Below are 15,764 nucleotides of genomic sequence, written 5' to 3'. Positions count from 1 at the left end.
GACCTGGTGGCCATCTTGTTATAGCCTTCACAGGCTCTGTGCCTGTGTCTTTAAGTTGTTGTGGGTGGAGCAAAGCTGATGGGAGCATTTGCTGTGCTGTGCTGTTAGCATCGGTATAAGAATTAAGTACACTTGTCATTGAGGCACAGAATCTGCTCGTGAACTGTGCATAGGTGCCACTCATAGACTTGCCCAGGGAACCTGCACCCCAGCCAAGGATAGAACATTCTCAGAGGCCAAGAACCACGCACACCTTTGTAGTGGACACCCAGCCCTGCATGAAATCCTTCTTGACTTCACAGCATAGATTCTGTGGCCTCTGCGTGCCCATCACATCAGTGGGCTGTCCCTGTTGGGCTTGGTGTGGCCGTCTTTCCCAGGGACTCATCTGTTTTGCTCTGTACTTTTTACAGATGATGAACATTTCTGTTGTCTCTAGCATCCTGCTCTCAATGACTGTACTGTTCTAAACAGTCTCCCCTCCCGCCGCCGTGTGTGTGTGTGTGTGTGTGTGTGTGTGTGTGTGTGTGTGTGTACATATATACACAAATGAGCATTTCTGCTAGCAGTTACGTAATCATAGCCCATGTTGTTGATAGATCATATGTGCCACTTGAGGCGGAACTGCCAGTTGTCCAGAGTAACTCCACTGGTCCTGCTGTACCACAGCATGGGTTCCAAGTGTCCTACACCCTTGTCAGCTCTTGGCTTTGTCTGTCTGTATCACTGTAGCCACTTACAAGGTTGCTCAAGGCTTATGGCTTCAGTTTATATTGAGTGTGACTCCTAGATGTCTTAGAATCATTTTGGTATCTCATGATGTTCCAGAGTGTACTGTAGCTGGGCACTTGGGTTGCTTCTAGCGTTCATATTTACAGTAAGCAGTTCTGTGCATGAGTCTTTTCCATGTTTGAAGTGCTTGGCAAGATTTTTTTGTTTACAAAATGTAATAAATTGTATTCTGAAATTTTTGTATCACAACAAAATGTTGTATCCAGTATAGAAGGGTCCAGGCCTGCCAGCAGTATCTATTTTGGTAGAACAGTTGGACAACCTTGGAGAATTAGCTTAGGTGGGCTAGGTGGATTTAGTGTTACTTTGCTGGAGTTTGACAGTTTTTCAAAGCATTTACCACACATATTCCTCTTTCCTGAATTCTTTCTCTTGGTGCGCGCACCACGATGGCTTTGTTCATTCCTACAGCGTTACTGCAGACTTCAGTAGATGTCCTAGGGTCACTTCTGTTGCTATGACACATACACTGACCAAAAGCAACTTAGAGAAGAAAGGGCTCACTTGACTTACAGTTCAAAGGGCATCACATCATAGGCTGGGTGGGGGTAGTCAAAGCTGGAGCTCAAGCAGGCAGAGGCAGAGAAGCAGGTGCACGCTTGGTCACTGACCGACCGCTTTCTCAGCTAGCTTTCTTCAGTGGGAGATGGCACTGCCCACAGTGGGTGGGGTCAGTTAGCCATCAGGAGCATCTGCCACAGGCTTACCCACAGACCAACACAATCTAGATAACGCCTCAGCTGAGCCTCTCCTGCTGTGGTTCAAGGTTGTGATAAGACAAGACCAGCCACGGAGGTAGTCTTGGTGCTTTCTAAGTTTAAATGTTTGCCTTGCAAATGTGTGTCTTTTGGTAATAGCAGACCAGTGAGTAATTTCTTCCTTTTAGCAATATCTAGAGTGCCTCTCCAGCCAGTCTGTAGCCCTGTTGGCTGAGGCTCAGAGGACAGAGAACTTTGGGTACACCAGGGGGAAGTTACAAGCGCAGCCTGCAAAAGAACTTGCTGGGCCCTGAGACCTGCTGTAATGGCTCGGGGCAGTCCCTGGCCTGAGTGGTCTGTTCTACAGGAAAGTACCTGCTCACCGTGCAGTGGTGGCCCAGTGGAGTGCACTGAGCCCCCTCCCACGACTATGGATTTGGCTCTCACTGTAGTTCTGTGAGACAGTACAGGTAGCCTTGTCATAGACACCAGAGAGCAGAGCTGCAGAGCTGCACTGCAGCCCCTCCTGGGCTCTGTGCCTGGTGAGAGGGCAAGCCCATACTCCATGACAGATAATCCTTGGAGTGGAAGGAAATATACATTTTTCCTTCTCATTCTTTTGGGTGAAAAGTTAGCTATAACTGTTGGCTTGCTACCATTCTAGGTGTCATGCCCTTGGGAGCTTGATGCTTGGTATGCTCATCAAGTTGTGCTGTTCTGTTTCTAGATGGTGGATTTGGGTGTCCTGTGAAGCAATGCCTCGTGGTCCAAAAGCGAACATGTCTGGTAAGTCACTTCTTAAACTTGGGAAGTAGGCCAGGCCTTCAAGTGTGAACAGGAGATGGTGCGAATTGACTTGCGTAGTAGCCCAGGTCTTCAGGTGTGAGCAAGAGATGGTGTGAATTGACTTGAACAGTAGCCCAGGTCTTCAGGTGTGAGCAGGAGATGGTGTGAATTGACTTGAACAGTAGCCCAGGTCTTCAGGTGTGAACAGGAGATGATATGAATTGACTTGAACAGTAGCCCAGGTCTTCGGGTGTGAACAGGAGATGGTGTGAATTGACTTGAACAGTAGCCCAGGTCTTCAGGTGTGAACAGGAGATGGTGTGAATTGACTTGAACAGTAGCCCAGGTCTTCAGGTGTGAGCAGGAGATGGTTTGAATTGACTTGAACAGTAGCCCAGGTCTTCAGGTGTGAACAGGAGATGGTGTGAATTGACTTGAACAGTAGCCTGGGTCTTTAAGTGTGGGCAGGAGATGGTGTGTTTGGGTCTATGGACACCTTTGAGAGGGTTCTCTTCACAAGGCTAATGGCTCTGTTAGCTATTCTACCTTGTGAAGGCTAGTCCCTTCTAGAACCAGCAGGGCTTAGTGTACATGGGGTTGGATAAGCCTGAAGCTCCGCTTTTGCTGTTAAACCTGAAACATAGTAGGAGCTCTGCGCTGAGCCAGGACAGCCTCACTCCAACTCAGCTGCAGTGGAGTTCTGTCACAGCCTCTCCCATCCCCAACATCCTCCCCTTTGGTTAAGGGTAGATTGTTACTTGATGCTTTGGGAAAGTCTGAGACCAAGGCACACCAGGACTTAGCTAGAAAGTCACGCTGGAGCTTCAAGCTTTGTCTCAGTCTGGTTTGAAGGTGAGCAGTGGCCTGGGCAGCAGAGGCCTTCACACAGTCTTTGTCCTTCTAGCTGAGGCTGTGCTGTGGGAGCTCATAGAAGATTGTAAAGATTCTGTGACATCTGCCAATAGGAGGGCGGTAGAGAGCAATAAGGAACTCATGAAAGCCTTGTTCTGTGCTTATAGTTAGGCCGTCATGTATTACGGCCCACCTTGTTAAAAGTGGACCCCCGGGTAGAGAACTGGGGAGGAGGAGCAGAGTAGACCGTGTCAGACATCTGAGCCAGTTCCACACTGTCACAAGACACTGGCTTCAGCATCTCGCCAGGGTTAGGTCCTGTTCTCTTCCCATAGGAACACAGTTTCTTCACGGGCACACTGCAGGCTCTGATCAGTGTTTGCTTCCATGTCTCAGGGCTGCTTCCACCTTAGGACTCCAAGGCCCAGAGACGGCTCTTCCTCGGGGAGTCAGGTGAGGTGTGACCCAGGAACAGGAAGCATATCCTCACCAATGACAGCATGACAGCAAGAGAGCACAGCCCTCGCCATGGGGCCAGGGCCCGTGCGGTGCAGCGGGCTGCCACCGTCGATGTGGCGGCTGACATGGTGGGCCTCTCTCTGGCAGGTGAGCCTCACAGGTCTGTACTTGACGTGTGCGCGTGAACGTGAGGGATGCAGGCTGCATGCTGTAACAGTGTTGGCAGGGCATGGGGTAGCCGGTGACCAGGCCTTAGAGACAGGGTGTCCTGCTGTGGTAGCCTTCTGGTTGGAGCAGGACACAGAAGGGACAGCTAGCGCTTCTGGGAACTGGTCTGGTGAAACTGATTGTCTTGTTTTTCTGTTTTTGTTTTTCCAGTTTGGGCAAGCACCCTGGGCAGAATGGAACAGGGTCTGAGAGTTTTTTTCAGAATCTCTAAACTGTTTGAAAGATTAGAAATCATCTACTGTAACATTTTGGGGGTGGGCTCTAGGAATTAGTGTTTCTTGTTTCCATTTTTGCACAAAACAAATAGAATCTACATTCCGGGGAAAGATTTATTTTGGGTGACTTTTTCCTGTCATTTCTCTTCTACCAGGAAATATCCAAGACCCGGACGAGCCCATTTTAGAATTCAGCTTAGGTGGGTGCCTCTCTCCTGCTTGTTTGTAGTCACCGTCAGTCTGTCTCTAGGCTGTCAGCACACCGCTGAGCTGTTTCTGAGGAGATGCAGAGGCGGCTTCTCATAGCTGACTGCTCTTCTGTGATTAAGCTGCCTGCTGATGGAGATCTGAGTTGTGCTCAGATCAGACTCTTATGAATAAAGTTGGAGTTGACACTGGGGTGCCAATCTTTTTGTGGGGGCAAGTGTCCATGTGTTAAGAATGAACTGTTTGGAAGGCTGGATGGTGCTCAGTTGTATGCACAGGGCAGGCTAAGTGTGGCTGGCCACACTGTCATATCTGCTACCAGTCACTTGTCTCTTTGGAGGGAGTGGGCTGTCACTTTCTATAGGCAGTGTCACCTGAGTGGAGGCTTATACCCGGCAGAATGGGCGGGGCAAAGGAGGGTAGAAGCGAGAGCTTGGGCTCAGATCCTCTTAGTGATAGGGATGGTGGGGTGGCAGGGTTCTCATCTTAACAGTGGGAGTGGCTGCATAGATATAGGGACTTATAAAATCCCTTGAGCTGTGCACTTAAAATGAGTGTGTACAGTAAGAAATGTATATCTCAAAAGTGATTTAGAAGAAAACAAAAGAAGCGAAAGGCCAGCAGGCCCCTGTGATAGGCCTGCAGCATGAAGCAAGGGAACTCGGATGAAACAGGTGCTGCAGAAGTGGAAAGTGCCAAAGTTGTGACTTACACCTCTAAGGAGGATGTGCTGCCTCTGTGGCACATGCTTGTAATCCCAGTACTTGGGGAGGTGGAGGCGGCAGACGGATCTCTGTAAGTTCGTAAGTTTGAGGCCAGCTTTGTTTGCAAGGCGAGTCCAGGAAAGCCAGGGCTACACAGAGAGAACCCCTGTATCAAATTTAAAAAAAGAAAAAGAAAGGAATATGTGCCTGCATGTGCTCCCTAACAGGGCACTGCTTATAAAAAGCAGCTGGACAACAAAGGACAATCACAGGTGAGCTTTACAAATCCACTAAGCCTGGAGATATCCCAGGAACTGTCTCAGCAAGCAACACAGGGAACAGGAGTGAGCTGCACAGTCCAGTATGCCATCTTTTAAGAGAAAACGGAAAAGTGAGTGCAAAGAGGAAGTCTAAAAATAATACAAGAAATCCTTTAGAACTGAAGAATGTGAGTCTAGGTTAAAAATACCTCTCAGGCATCTTGTTTTCCATCCACTCTGGGAAGAGCCTGGCCGTCATGTTGTCAGTGTCCGTTTTCCCTCTCCTTCCAGGACTCTGATTAAACCTGTGTTGGCGAACTTGATGACCTATCTCCAGGGACCTCTGACACCATTTTTCTTCTTTTTATTTCTTTCTTTGCTTCTTATTATTTCTAAATAATCTTAGCTGATATCTCCCCAAGTATGCCAACTCTTTTTTTTTTTTTTTCTTATCTGCCCACAGTTAAGCCCCTCTTAAGGACTTTTTCAGTCCTGTTGCACTTTTGAGTATTCTCTGCATGCTGGTTTTATGACCTCAGTTCCTCCACTGATGGACTCTATTTAACGAGACATTTCCTCGAATGTCACCTAGCCTCCTAATAACTCAAACGCTGTGTTGCCCTCAGGGAAGGGTACTCTTAAGTGTTTTTAAAATTAATTTATTTATCCACTTAACATCCTGATCATAGCCCCCTTCCTCCTTTACTGCTGATTGTTTTTTAGTTATTGAATTCATCCATGTATGAGCAGTGTTTCTCTTGTGTGTTTTATTTTCCATGTTTCATAAATTTTGGTTAAAGATGAGACATTTTGAGCAACGTGATGTAGCAACTTTGGAAATCATTCTCTCCTTCCTTAGTGATTTCTGCTGCCATCACTCTTGTTACTAGCTTATCCGTGTGTGTGTGTGTGTGTGTGTGTGTGTGTGTGTGTGTGTGTGTGTGTGTGTGTGTGTATTTATTGGAGACAGAGTGTCTCTGTGTAGCCCTGGCTGGCATAGAACTCACAGAGATCTCATACTAGCTGGATAGAAAAAAATTAAAAGCTCAAGAGGTAGAGACTTTTGGTATGATTTTTTACCAGTGTGCATGTTGGCACATGACTTCAGAGTTCACTTCCTGTTCATGGTGAACACCAAAGGTAGGTAGTCTCATAGTCTCCTCAATTCTTTGTGAGCATGCAGACATCCTCAGACATACACACAATCCTCTCCATTGCTGGCTTCCATGACTGTGTCCAAGCTTTGCAAAGGCCCCGGTCCTGTCATGGGCTGCTTCGCTTGTCTCTTTTTTTTTTTTTTTTTTCAAGATTTGTTTATTTATTTATTTAACATGTATGAGTACACACCAGAAGCGGGCATCAGATTCTATTACAGATGGTTGTGAGCCACCATGGTTGCTGGGAATTGAACTCAGGACCTTTGGAAGAGCAGCCAGTGCTCTTAACCTCTGAGCCATCCCTCCAGCCCTTGGCTTGTCTCTTAAGTGTCCATTTTCTGATGAGCTTTTCTGGACAGCTTCTTGTCTGCCTCCCATGTTAGTGTTGCCTTCTTCAGCTGCAGCATGAAAAGAAACAGCTGTTGATTTTGGTTGCTGCTGCCATAGTCATGATGGTAAGGATGGGATCTGGGCTTCATATATTTTACAAGTGTGTGTGTGTGTGTGTGTGTGTGTGTGTGTGTGTGTGTCTGTGCCTACAGAGGCCAGACGATGGTGCCAGATCCCTTGGCATTGGAGCATTTAAGAGCAGCCAGACCTGGGTACTAGGCTCTGAACTCTAGCAGTCAGGGTAGAGCAGCAGGCACTTGTAACTGCTGAGCCATCTCACCAGCCCCATCTGGATGATTTTAATATCTTCATTTCCCACTTTCTGACATTTTGTCATGATAAAACTTGCTAAATGTTCTTTTTGGAGCTGAGATAAACTCCAAAGAGAGCCACACCTGCACTCATCCACTCATCCTAGCCAAACTGTTGAAAGTCAAGGACAGAATTTAAAAAGCAGCAACAAAGTGTGTGCTTTACATTTAGACCCTGATTAAAAATGCCAGAGGCCAGGGAGAAGGAAGAAGAGGAGGAGGGGAAGGGAGAGGGAGGAAGTTCAGAAGCAGTAGGGAAACACTCAAGTTCTTAGAAAGGCAGCCAACCTAGAATTAGATGTTAACCAAAATCATTTAAAACAGACGAGGCCCTATGTTCAGCAGGAACTAATCCACAGGTGTTTACAGTATCATTTGTAGTAACCAAGAGGCAGAAGCAATCAAAACAACCTCTAACTGATGAGCAGCATGTGGTGTGTTCATTTGGGCAAAGTAGTGACACTTGCTGTAGCATTAGTGAGGCCCCCAAAGCTGCCAAGCGGGAAGAGCCAGCCACCAAGTGTGTAGGCTACGCATTCCTATTACAGAAAATGTCCAGGAGACAGATCTACATAGAAGGAAGTTAGTGCTTTCTGGAGGCTGGAGAAGAGGAATGGGCAGTGCTTGCTGGTGGCTATAGATTTTTCTTTTGGAATGTGGCCATATTAAGGACGTAGATAGCTGTAGTGGTTATACAGCACGGGGTGGTGAATTGTCTTCATAAAAACACCAAAAAGCAAAATGAGCACTGCTGAAGACTGAGTCATGCAATGAGGGAGCAGTCCCAGCTCCAGAGTCTTAGCAGGCAGGCTTTCGAGTGAGAGAGAAGACAGCCTTTGGCCCTGTAACCTGTGGCAACTGAGAGATCAGTGATGAGAGAGACGGAAAGATGAGCAGCAGGCCCAGAGTCTCGCCCTAGTAGAAGGGCTGCTGAAGACCCAGCGTGTCTACGAGTAGGTGTCTCCTGAAACTTCGAACAGCTTTGCAAATTCTTTAAAAGGCAGCCAACCTAGAATTATATATTCAGCAAAACCAGAGACCTTACATAGCCCCATTCCTACATTACTTGACCAGCTTCTGCGCGCGCACGCTCTGGTTGGGCTGGGGCTTGGAGCTCAGTGGTAGATCTCTGCTGCTGCATATGCAGCCCAGATCCCATCCTTACCACCATGACTATGGCAGCAGCAACGAAAATCAACAGTGGTTCTTTTCATACCCAGCTGAAGAAGGCAACACTAACATGTTGCTGGCCAGAAAAGCTTCCCAGAAAATGGATACTTAAAGAGAAGCCAGGCTGTGCAAAGCTCAGACATAGTCATGGAAGCCAGCAATGGAGAGAGTTGTGCATATGAACCAAAGGAGCATTACAGAATTAAGACATAGAATAACCAAAGCTAAAAATCTATGCTTAGGTTAAAAATAAAAAAGCGAATTCGAAACAATTGAAGAGAAAATTGGTGATTTTAGGTATAGGAGAAAATGAAACTTCCAAAATGATGACAGAGAAATGAAGCAATAGAAAAAAGTTTACAGTGTTAAAACAGGGCTGGGCATGGTGAACACACCTGTAAATCTAGCACTTGGGAGAGACAGGTCAGTTCCTGAGTTCAAGTCCTCCTTAGTCTCTGAAGTCAGTTCCAGCCAGGGCTACATAGTAAGATCTTGTTTTAAAAACAAGCTAACAATCCCACAGAAACCACAGTTGTATCCAAGATAAAACAAAGAAGTGTTTAGTATTTATAGTTGAGCATTTCTCCCAAGAAGGTTTCTAGGTGTATCATAGTAGAACTATTGGAAGCCAGTCTTGGAAAAACTGTGCTCAACATAGCAATAATTACATTGACTGTCAGTTTTATAGTGGGAAAAAAATAGAAACCCTGAGACAAATATATTTAAAGATCTTAGAGAAAACAACTACCTAGAGAAAATACCGTTTAATCATCCAGGTGCGGTAAGCTAATTTTCAAACCATACAAACTGAAACGTTGTGTCAGCCCCTCCCTAGCCTTATGGTCTCAGCAGTGCTATGGGGCACTCAGGAGCAGACAGATGATTCCAGATAGAAATTTACAGTTGAAGAAAATGAGAGTCCAAACCCAGGACTTATTGACATACTGTGAGTAATTGAATAGTGACTATAAAATGGCACCTGGACATGTGTGTGATAGGGAAAGGTAGTTGGTACGGTAAGATTAAGGGCATGCACTGTAGAATTGGAACGATAGAGTTCAGCGAGGTCATAGAATTCACTGGAAGTGGTGTTTGAGGCACACCTGCCATGTGGGTGCTAAGAATTGAACCTGCGTCCAGCCGTATCTTTCTGTAAGGAAATGTACTGTTTTTGATGGCATTAGCGTTTAATGACTGAGCCTCTTCTCCCCCTTTCATGGTGTTTTTATATCATGCAGCATGTGGGAGTCAGTGCAGTGTGGTGATTCTCCTGTGGGTCATTTTTGTGATAGATATGTTTCAGACTTGAGATGTTTTTCAGGCAAGACAGATTTGTCTAGTTAGAATGCTCCAAGTCCTGTTTAGTTCTAAAAAGAAACATTTAAGAAATCTTACAGCTGATATGGGTTAAAAAGAGCTTTCTTTTAAAAAGAACTTAAAGAACTTCAATTTTATTACAGCACCTCCCCATCTGTATGCTGGGATTTTCATGGCTATCAGGGCTTCTCAGTCACAGCTGTCAGTGTGCAGACATATGTTACCTGGGAGCTCAGAGAGGCTGCTGGTGTCTGAATCAGAAGGCCACCATGGCACAGGCTCCACCCCACTAGTGTGGGGAGGGAAAAAGAATGAGAAGACACAGTGTAAATGTACCACAGTTTCTTTATCCATTCTTTGACTGAGGGACATCTAGGTTGTTTCCAGATTCTGGCTATTACGAATAAAGCTGCTATGAACATGGTTGAGCAAATGTCCTTGTTGTGTGGTAGAACATCTGGATATATTTCAAGGAGTGGAATAGCTGGGTCTTGAGGTAGCCTTGTTTCCAGTTTTCTGAGAAAGCACCAGATTGATTTCCAAAGTGGTTGTACTAGTTTTCACTCCCACCAGCAACGAAGGAGCGGTCCCCTTTCTCCACATCCTCGCCAGCATGTGGTGTCGCTTGAGTTTTTGATCTTAGCCATTCTGATGGGTGTAAGATGGAATCTCAGAGTTGTTTTGATTTGCATTTCTTGGATGACTAAAGATGTTGAGCATTTCTTTAAATGTTTCTCAGCCATTTGATATTCCTCTGTTGAGAATTCTCTGTTTAATTCTGAGCCCCATTTCTTTCTCTCTCTCTCTCTTTTTTTTAAGATTTATTAATTTATTATTATGTATACACTGCTCTGCCTGCATGTATACCTGCAGGCCAGATGAAGGCATCAGATCATATTATAGATGGCTGTGAGCCACCATGTGGTTGCTGGGAATCGAACTCAGGGCCTCTGGAAGAGCAGACAGTGCTCTTAACCTCTGAGCCATCTCTCCAGCCCCCTGAGCCCCATTTCTTAATTGGGTTATTTGGTGTGGTGGTGTTTAATTTCTTGAGCTCTTTATATATTTTGCATATCAGTCCTTTGTCAGATGTAGGGTTGGTGAAGATCTTTTTTCCACAGTCTGCAGGCTGTCACTTTGTTCTGTTGACAGTGTCTTCTGCCTTACCGAAGCTTCTCAGCCTCATGAGGTCCAACTTATTAATTGTTGACCTTAGAGCCTGGGCTGGTGGAGTTCTGTTCAGGAAGTTGTCTCCTGTGCCAATGAGTTCCAGACTCTTCCCCACTTTTTCTTCTAACAAATTTAGTGTCTCTGGTTTTATGTTGAGGGCTTTAATCCACTTGGACTTGAATTTTGTCCAAATAATACTCAGCTATTAAAAACAAGGAAATCCTGAAATTTGCAGGCAAATGGATAGAACTAGAAATGATCATACTGAGTGAGTTAACCCAGACCCAGAAAGATTCACATGGTATATACTCACTTATAATTAGACACTAGCCCAACATGGATGTCCCCTGAAAGTCTTCACTTAGCAGGAGATTGGGACTTCAGTTGAGAGAGGTACAGGAGAATGGGGAAATAGAAGGATCCAGAAAGTCCTAGAAACCTACAAGAAGACCATCAAGGTTGGCAGATGTGGACCCTGGAGGGGTCTGCTCAAACTACTGTACCAACCAAGGACAATGCATGCAATAAACCTAGACCCCCTATTCAGATTTAGCCAATGGACAGCACATTTTCCACAGTTGTGTGAAGAGTGGGGACTGACTCTGCCCCCTATTTGACCTCCTCCCCTCAGTGGGGAGGCCTGGTGACACTCAGAGGGAAGGGTAAACAGGCTACCTGATAGCTGTGAGACCTGATAGGCTGTGATTATATGGTGGGGGAGGAGGTCCCCTTCTGTCACAGACCTAGAGGAGGAGAATAGGGTGAAAGAGGGAGGGAGGGGAAAATGGGAAGATACAAGTGAGGAGGTAACAATTTAGATGTAATCTGAATAAATTACTTAAATAGAAAAAAATAGACAAAAAAAAAAAAAAAAAAAAAAAAAAGAATGAGAAGACAGGTTTTTAAACCCTCTTTCTGAATGCAAACTAGTACAACCACTTTGGAAATCTATCTGGCGCAATCTCAGAAAACTGGGAACAGGGCTTCCTCAAGACCCAATATTCCACTCCTTGGAATATACCCAGAAGATGCTCCAGCACACAGCAAGGACATATGCTCAGCCATGTTCATAGCGGCCTTATTCATAATAGCCAGAACCTGGAAACGGCCTAAGTGTCCCTCAGTAGACGAATGGATAAAGGAACTGTGGTACATTTACACTATGGAATACTACTCAGCTATTAAAAACAAAGAATTCCCGAAATTTGTGGACAAATGGATTGAACTAGAAATGATCATAATGAGTGAGTTAACCCAGAAGCAGAGAGACTCAAATGGTATATACTCACTTATATCTAGACACTAGCCCAAGGGGCATGTCCCATGAAAGTCTTCACTTACCAGGAAAGTGGGATAGAGGTGAGGATATCCTATTGGGACTCTAGGTGAGAGAAGTATGGGAGAATAAGGAAATAGAAGGATCCAGAGGGTCCTAGAAACCTACAAGAAGAACACTATGATGGGTGGATCTGGGCCCAGGGGTTCTGCTCAAGCTATGGCACCAACCAAGGACAATATGTACAGTGAGCATCAAACCCCTACCCAGACCTAGCCAAGGGACAGGACATTCTCCACAGTTAAGACACGAACTCTGGTGCCCCATGTTTGACCATGTCCCCTTCATGGGTAGGCCCTGTGGCACTCAGAGGAAGGATAGCAGACTACCAAGAAGAGACTTGATACCCTATGAGCATATGCAGGGGGAGGAGGCCCCCCCCTCAGTCACAGTCATAGGGGAGGGGAGTAGGGGGAAAGCGGGAGGGAGGAATGGGAGGATACAAGGGATGGGATAATAATTGAGATGTAATATGAATGAATTAATAAAAAAGTCATAATGCAAAAAATAAAAATAAAACCCCCTTTCTCACTGACAGTGTAACCATGGTGTCTCTAGGGGGTATTGTTTTAAGCTTTTGGGGTTTGTTTAGAACAGTGAACTAACTAGAACGCTGCCTGAAAGGATTCTTTCCCCCCATCTTGATTCTGTAGCTTGTAGTGAGCTGCACACTCCATCGCTAGACCGAAAACCAAATAGTTTTGTGGCTGTGAGTGTCACCACCCCTCCGCAGGCGTTCTGGACGAAGCATGCGCAGACGGAGATCATTGAGGTGGGTGCTGCCGGCCCCTCTCCTTCGAGGGAGCCCTCATGCTCACGGTTGCCTGTGTCCCTGGTGGAAGGGCGTCGGTAGCGACACTTGCGTTTCCAGTTCATTTATCCTGTGTGCCACACTCCCCTGGGTGGCCCTTAGTCGGCCACACCCTTCGTGAGTTCTGATGAACCGTTGGGTGCTGCTGTCATGAAGTGCTCCCCACTAAGACTGATTGATTCTTGAGGGGTGAGACCTAATTCTTCCCTTCACTTCCAGCTGCCTGCTGTGACTAGAGAATTATGCTCATTAACTGATGCTTAAAGGGCGCTGGCTGTTAGGCTGCACACGTCTGTATTCCTTATTAACTTTCACTTTTGCATCTTTTGTGTTTTGTGTTGTGTGCTTTTTAAAATTTATATGGCTTTACGGAAGTTTACAAAATTCTTAGTTGAGCACATTCTATGAGTTAATGGTACAAAATGTAGGAGTTTCTGATACGGAATTCCACAGGATTTTATTTATAATAGGAATACTTACCAGATTGAACTTTTAAATTTTTTAGTATTTCTATACTTTTATATAAGCACTCAATAATATATACTTTTATATCAAGCTTTCCATTTTAGAAGCCAACCCCTTCTGAGTCTCTCTCAGAAGCATATTTTCAAGTCAGGTTGTATGTGGCCTAAGCCTCTGTTGAGCACTGGCCTCATGCCAAGCACTGTACTGACTGTTGGTACCAATCCCACAAGGACACAGTTCTTGCCCTTGAGAGTTTCTGATGGTGGGGGCGGGGGCAAAATTGACCAGGTTACTTCCATGTACAGGAAAGCATGTGGGGGGCACTAGGGTAGCAGGGTGAGGACACAGCAGCAGGCTTCCTAGGTTGGACTTCACAGTGAGCCCAGGCGGGGGCTCAGCTCTGGGTTGTCTGTAGTTCTGACGCAGGGCGATAGCAGAGCACCACAGGGCTTAGGAAATAGCTGTATCTGCTTAGCGTGTCTGAGAAACCAACGCTTTGCAGGCTGTACAGGGGCACTTATGATACAGTGCAGCAGCAAGCTCTGTCATGCCTCTGACAGGTGTCTGGGGGAGGGACGTAACATGACTTTAGCGGAAGGAAGGCGTGGGAAGAACAGGTGTGCGGGAAGAGCCACCAGAGGCGATTGTGGTCTCCCGGCCAACACCTGCTCAACAGACAAGAGGGCACCAAGGCTGAATCCTAGACCCCTCCCAGGGCACGGCTGGGCAGGGAAGACTGGAGGAGGCCTCAGAACCCCGAGGAGGGGCTGCCCAGCGGGCACTGAGAGACTGGTCCTGGAGCTGCTGAGGCCCAGGAGGCATCGTTGGGTACAAAGCCCAGTGACTGTTCACCGTGCTTTGCTGGAAGAGTGAGAAGAGCCAGGTGGAGCTCTGAGGCAAAGCTGCCAGAAAATAGGCACCCGTGACCTGGAAACCAGAACTGGCTCTTAAAAGAGGAGAGCTCTTAAAAGGTCACTTTTAATCATTCCAGACACAGGACCTAGAAATACCAAAACTGTCCGTTTCCTCTTTCCTCTGCCTTTGCACACATCTGAAAGGAGTGCACCTAAGTAACAGTCTAAATATAAGCACACCTGAAACTGCACCCCCTGACCTCGTCAGGGTTAGCGTGAGTCCTGTGCGCAGCTTCTGCACTGCGCCTGTTGCTTGTGTCCGACCAGCGATTCTATGAGAAGCGGACTTCTTTGGTTCTTGCGCTGCCGTTAGCATTTGTGTTGATTCCCTCCTTCTGAACGCGTTCGGGCAGCTCAGAAGCATTTCCTTAAGATGAACTCCAACTCTTGTTTTCTGTTCTAGGGAACCAGCAACCCCATCTTTCTAAGCAGCATCGCCTTCTTCCAAGACTCCCTTATCAATCAGATGACACAGGTCAAGCTGTCCGTGTACGATGTCAAAGACAGAGCTCAGGGAACAGTTAAGTGACGCGCGGCTGCGGGGCAGTCTCCCCGCACTTACAGTGACGTAATGGCCCGAGCGCGACGCAGCACAAGGCTGAGTTCACTCCTTGCTCATGAATGAGCCCATCTCGAAACATACTTGCCTCTGGAATTCACTTCTGAGCCTTGTTGTGGGTCGATGGGGCGAGCGTGGGAGGGAGGGGTTATGGGAACCACAAAGTTCCCTGTGCTGTGGGGCATGGACCAGAGTGACGCCGAGTGTCCATATGTTGCGTCTCCCTGTCTCCGTCAGATGTATTTGCTGGGCTCTGGAACATTCGTTGTCAAAGATCTGCTCCAGGACAGGCATCACAGACTGCATCTCACACTGAGGTGGGTGTTCGCTTTAGCCCTTTGGAGGTTTTGCCCCTTCAACCCTCTCAGGGGCTGTCTAGGGGGACGCCATGGCATCTGCCGAGGAGAGGTGAGGTGAACCTTTCAGGAAGCTGCCTTGCTGCTCCCAGGACCCTGATGACCCAGGATGACTGAACTTAGCCTTAAAAAGAGAAGCAGCCCAGCCAAACCAGCGCTTATCAGGGTGATGCTTCTGCAGGTCTGCAGAGAGTGACCGAGTGGGGAATGTCACTGTGATCGGCTGGCAGATGGAGGAGAAGTCAGACCAGAGGCCCCCTGTGGCCCGCTCTCTGGACACCGTCAATGGGAGGGTGAGTGGGTGCCTTTCTCACCTTCCTCACAGGCCTGGGAGAATTGACTGTCTTCATGCATGTCTGCGCTCAGGAAGGACTGCTCCCTGACACTGCCTTCTAGGGGCCTCCCAGGTCTTTCTTGGCTTTGATGCCACATGGAGCGGAAGGGCTCCTGCTCTTAAATACAAAGCGCGACTGATCAGGAATGGCCTCCGCTCTCCGAGCCACACTGGCCACTCCTGTGGCACAGGATTGAGAGCAAAACATCTTTGCTAGAGTATGTGTGGGGGCAGAGGGGAGGGTACGAGTGGAGAGGTGATGGAGACATACCT

At 46.9% G+C, this 15,764-nt stretch overlaps 1 protein-coding gene and 1 long non-coding RNA gene across 11 annotated transcripts in view; both read left to right on the top strand.

The window, feature by feature from the left end:
• Positions 1–2,187: 2,187 nt before the first annotated feature.
• Positions 2,188–2,949, top strand: LOC127195126 (uncharacterized). Its single transcript, XR_007831365.1, has 4 exons — positions 2,188–2,370; positions 2,423–2,466; positions 2,519–2,630; positions 2,683–2,949. It is a non-coding gene; the product is annotated as an uncharacterized LOC127195126 (long non-coding RNA).
• Positions 2,950–3,493: 544 nt separating this feature from the next.
• Positions 3,494–15,764, top strand: part of Inpp4a (inositol polyphosphate-4-phosphatase type I A) — a 57,999-nt gene continuing 45,728 nt past the window's right edge. For 3 of the 10 annotated variants that reach the window (XM_051152776.1, XM_051152781.1, XM_051152775.1), the window contains exons 1-6: positions 3,496–3,734; positions 4,186–4,230; positions 12,706–12,824; positions 14,646–14,762; positions 15,039–15,118; positions 15,339–15,450. In XM_051152776.1, coding sequence (XP_051008733.1) covers positions 3,629–3,734; positions 4,186–4,230; positions 12,706–12,824; positions 14,646–14,762; positions 15,039–15,118; positions 15,339–15,450 — 579 coding nt within the window. In that variant the 5' untranslated portion in view covers positions 3,496–3,628. Of the gene's footprint in view, positions 3,735–4,185; positions 4,231–12,705; positions 12,825–14,645; positions 14,763–15,038; positions 15,119–15,338; positions 15,451–15,764 lie in introns of all 10 variants that reach the window. The other 7 variants (XM_051152778.1, XM_051152777.1, XM_051152780.1 and 4 more) reach the window with 3 other exon arrangements.

Source organism: Acomys russatus, chromosome 11 (assembly GCF_903995435.1).
Source record: "Acomys russatus chromosome 11, mAcoRus1.1, whole genome shotgun sequence".
NCBI lineage: Eukaryota > Metazoa > Chordata > Mammalia > Rodentia > Muridae > Acomys > Acomys russatus.
The sequence above is the reverse complement of the archived record's forward strand: the minus strand, read 5'-3'. Positions and strand labels throughout refer to the sequence as shown.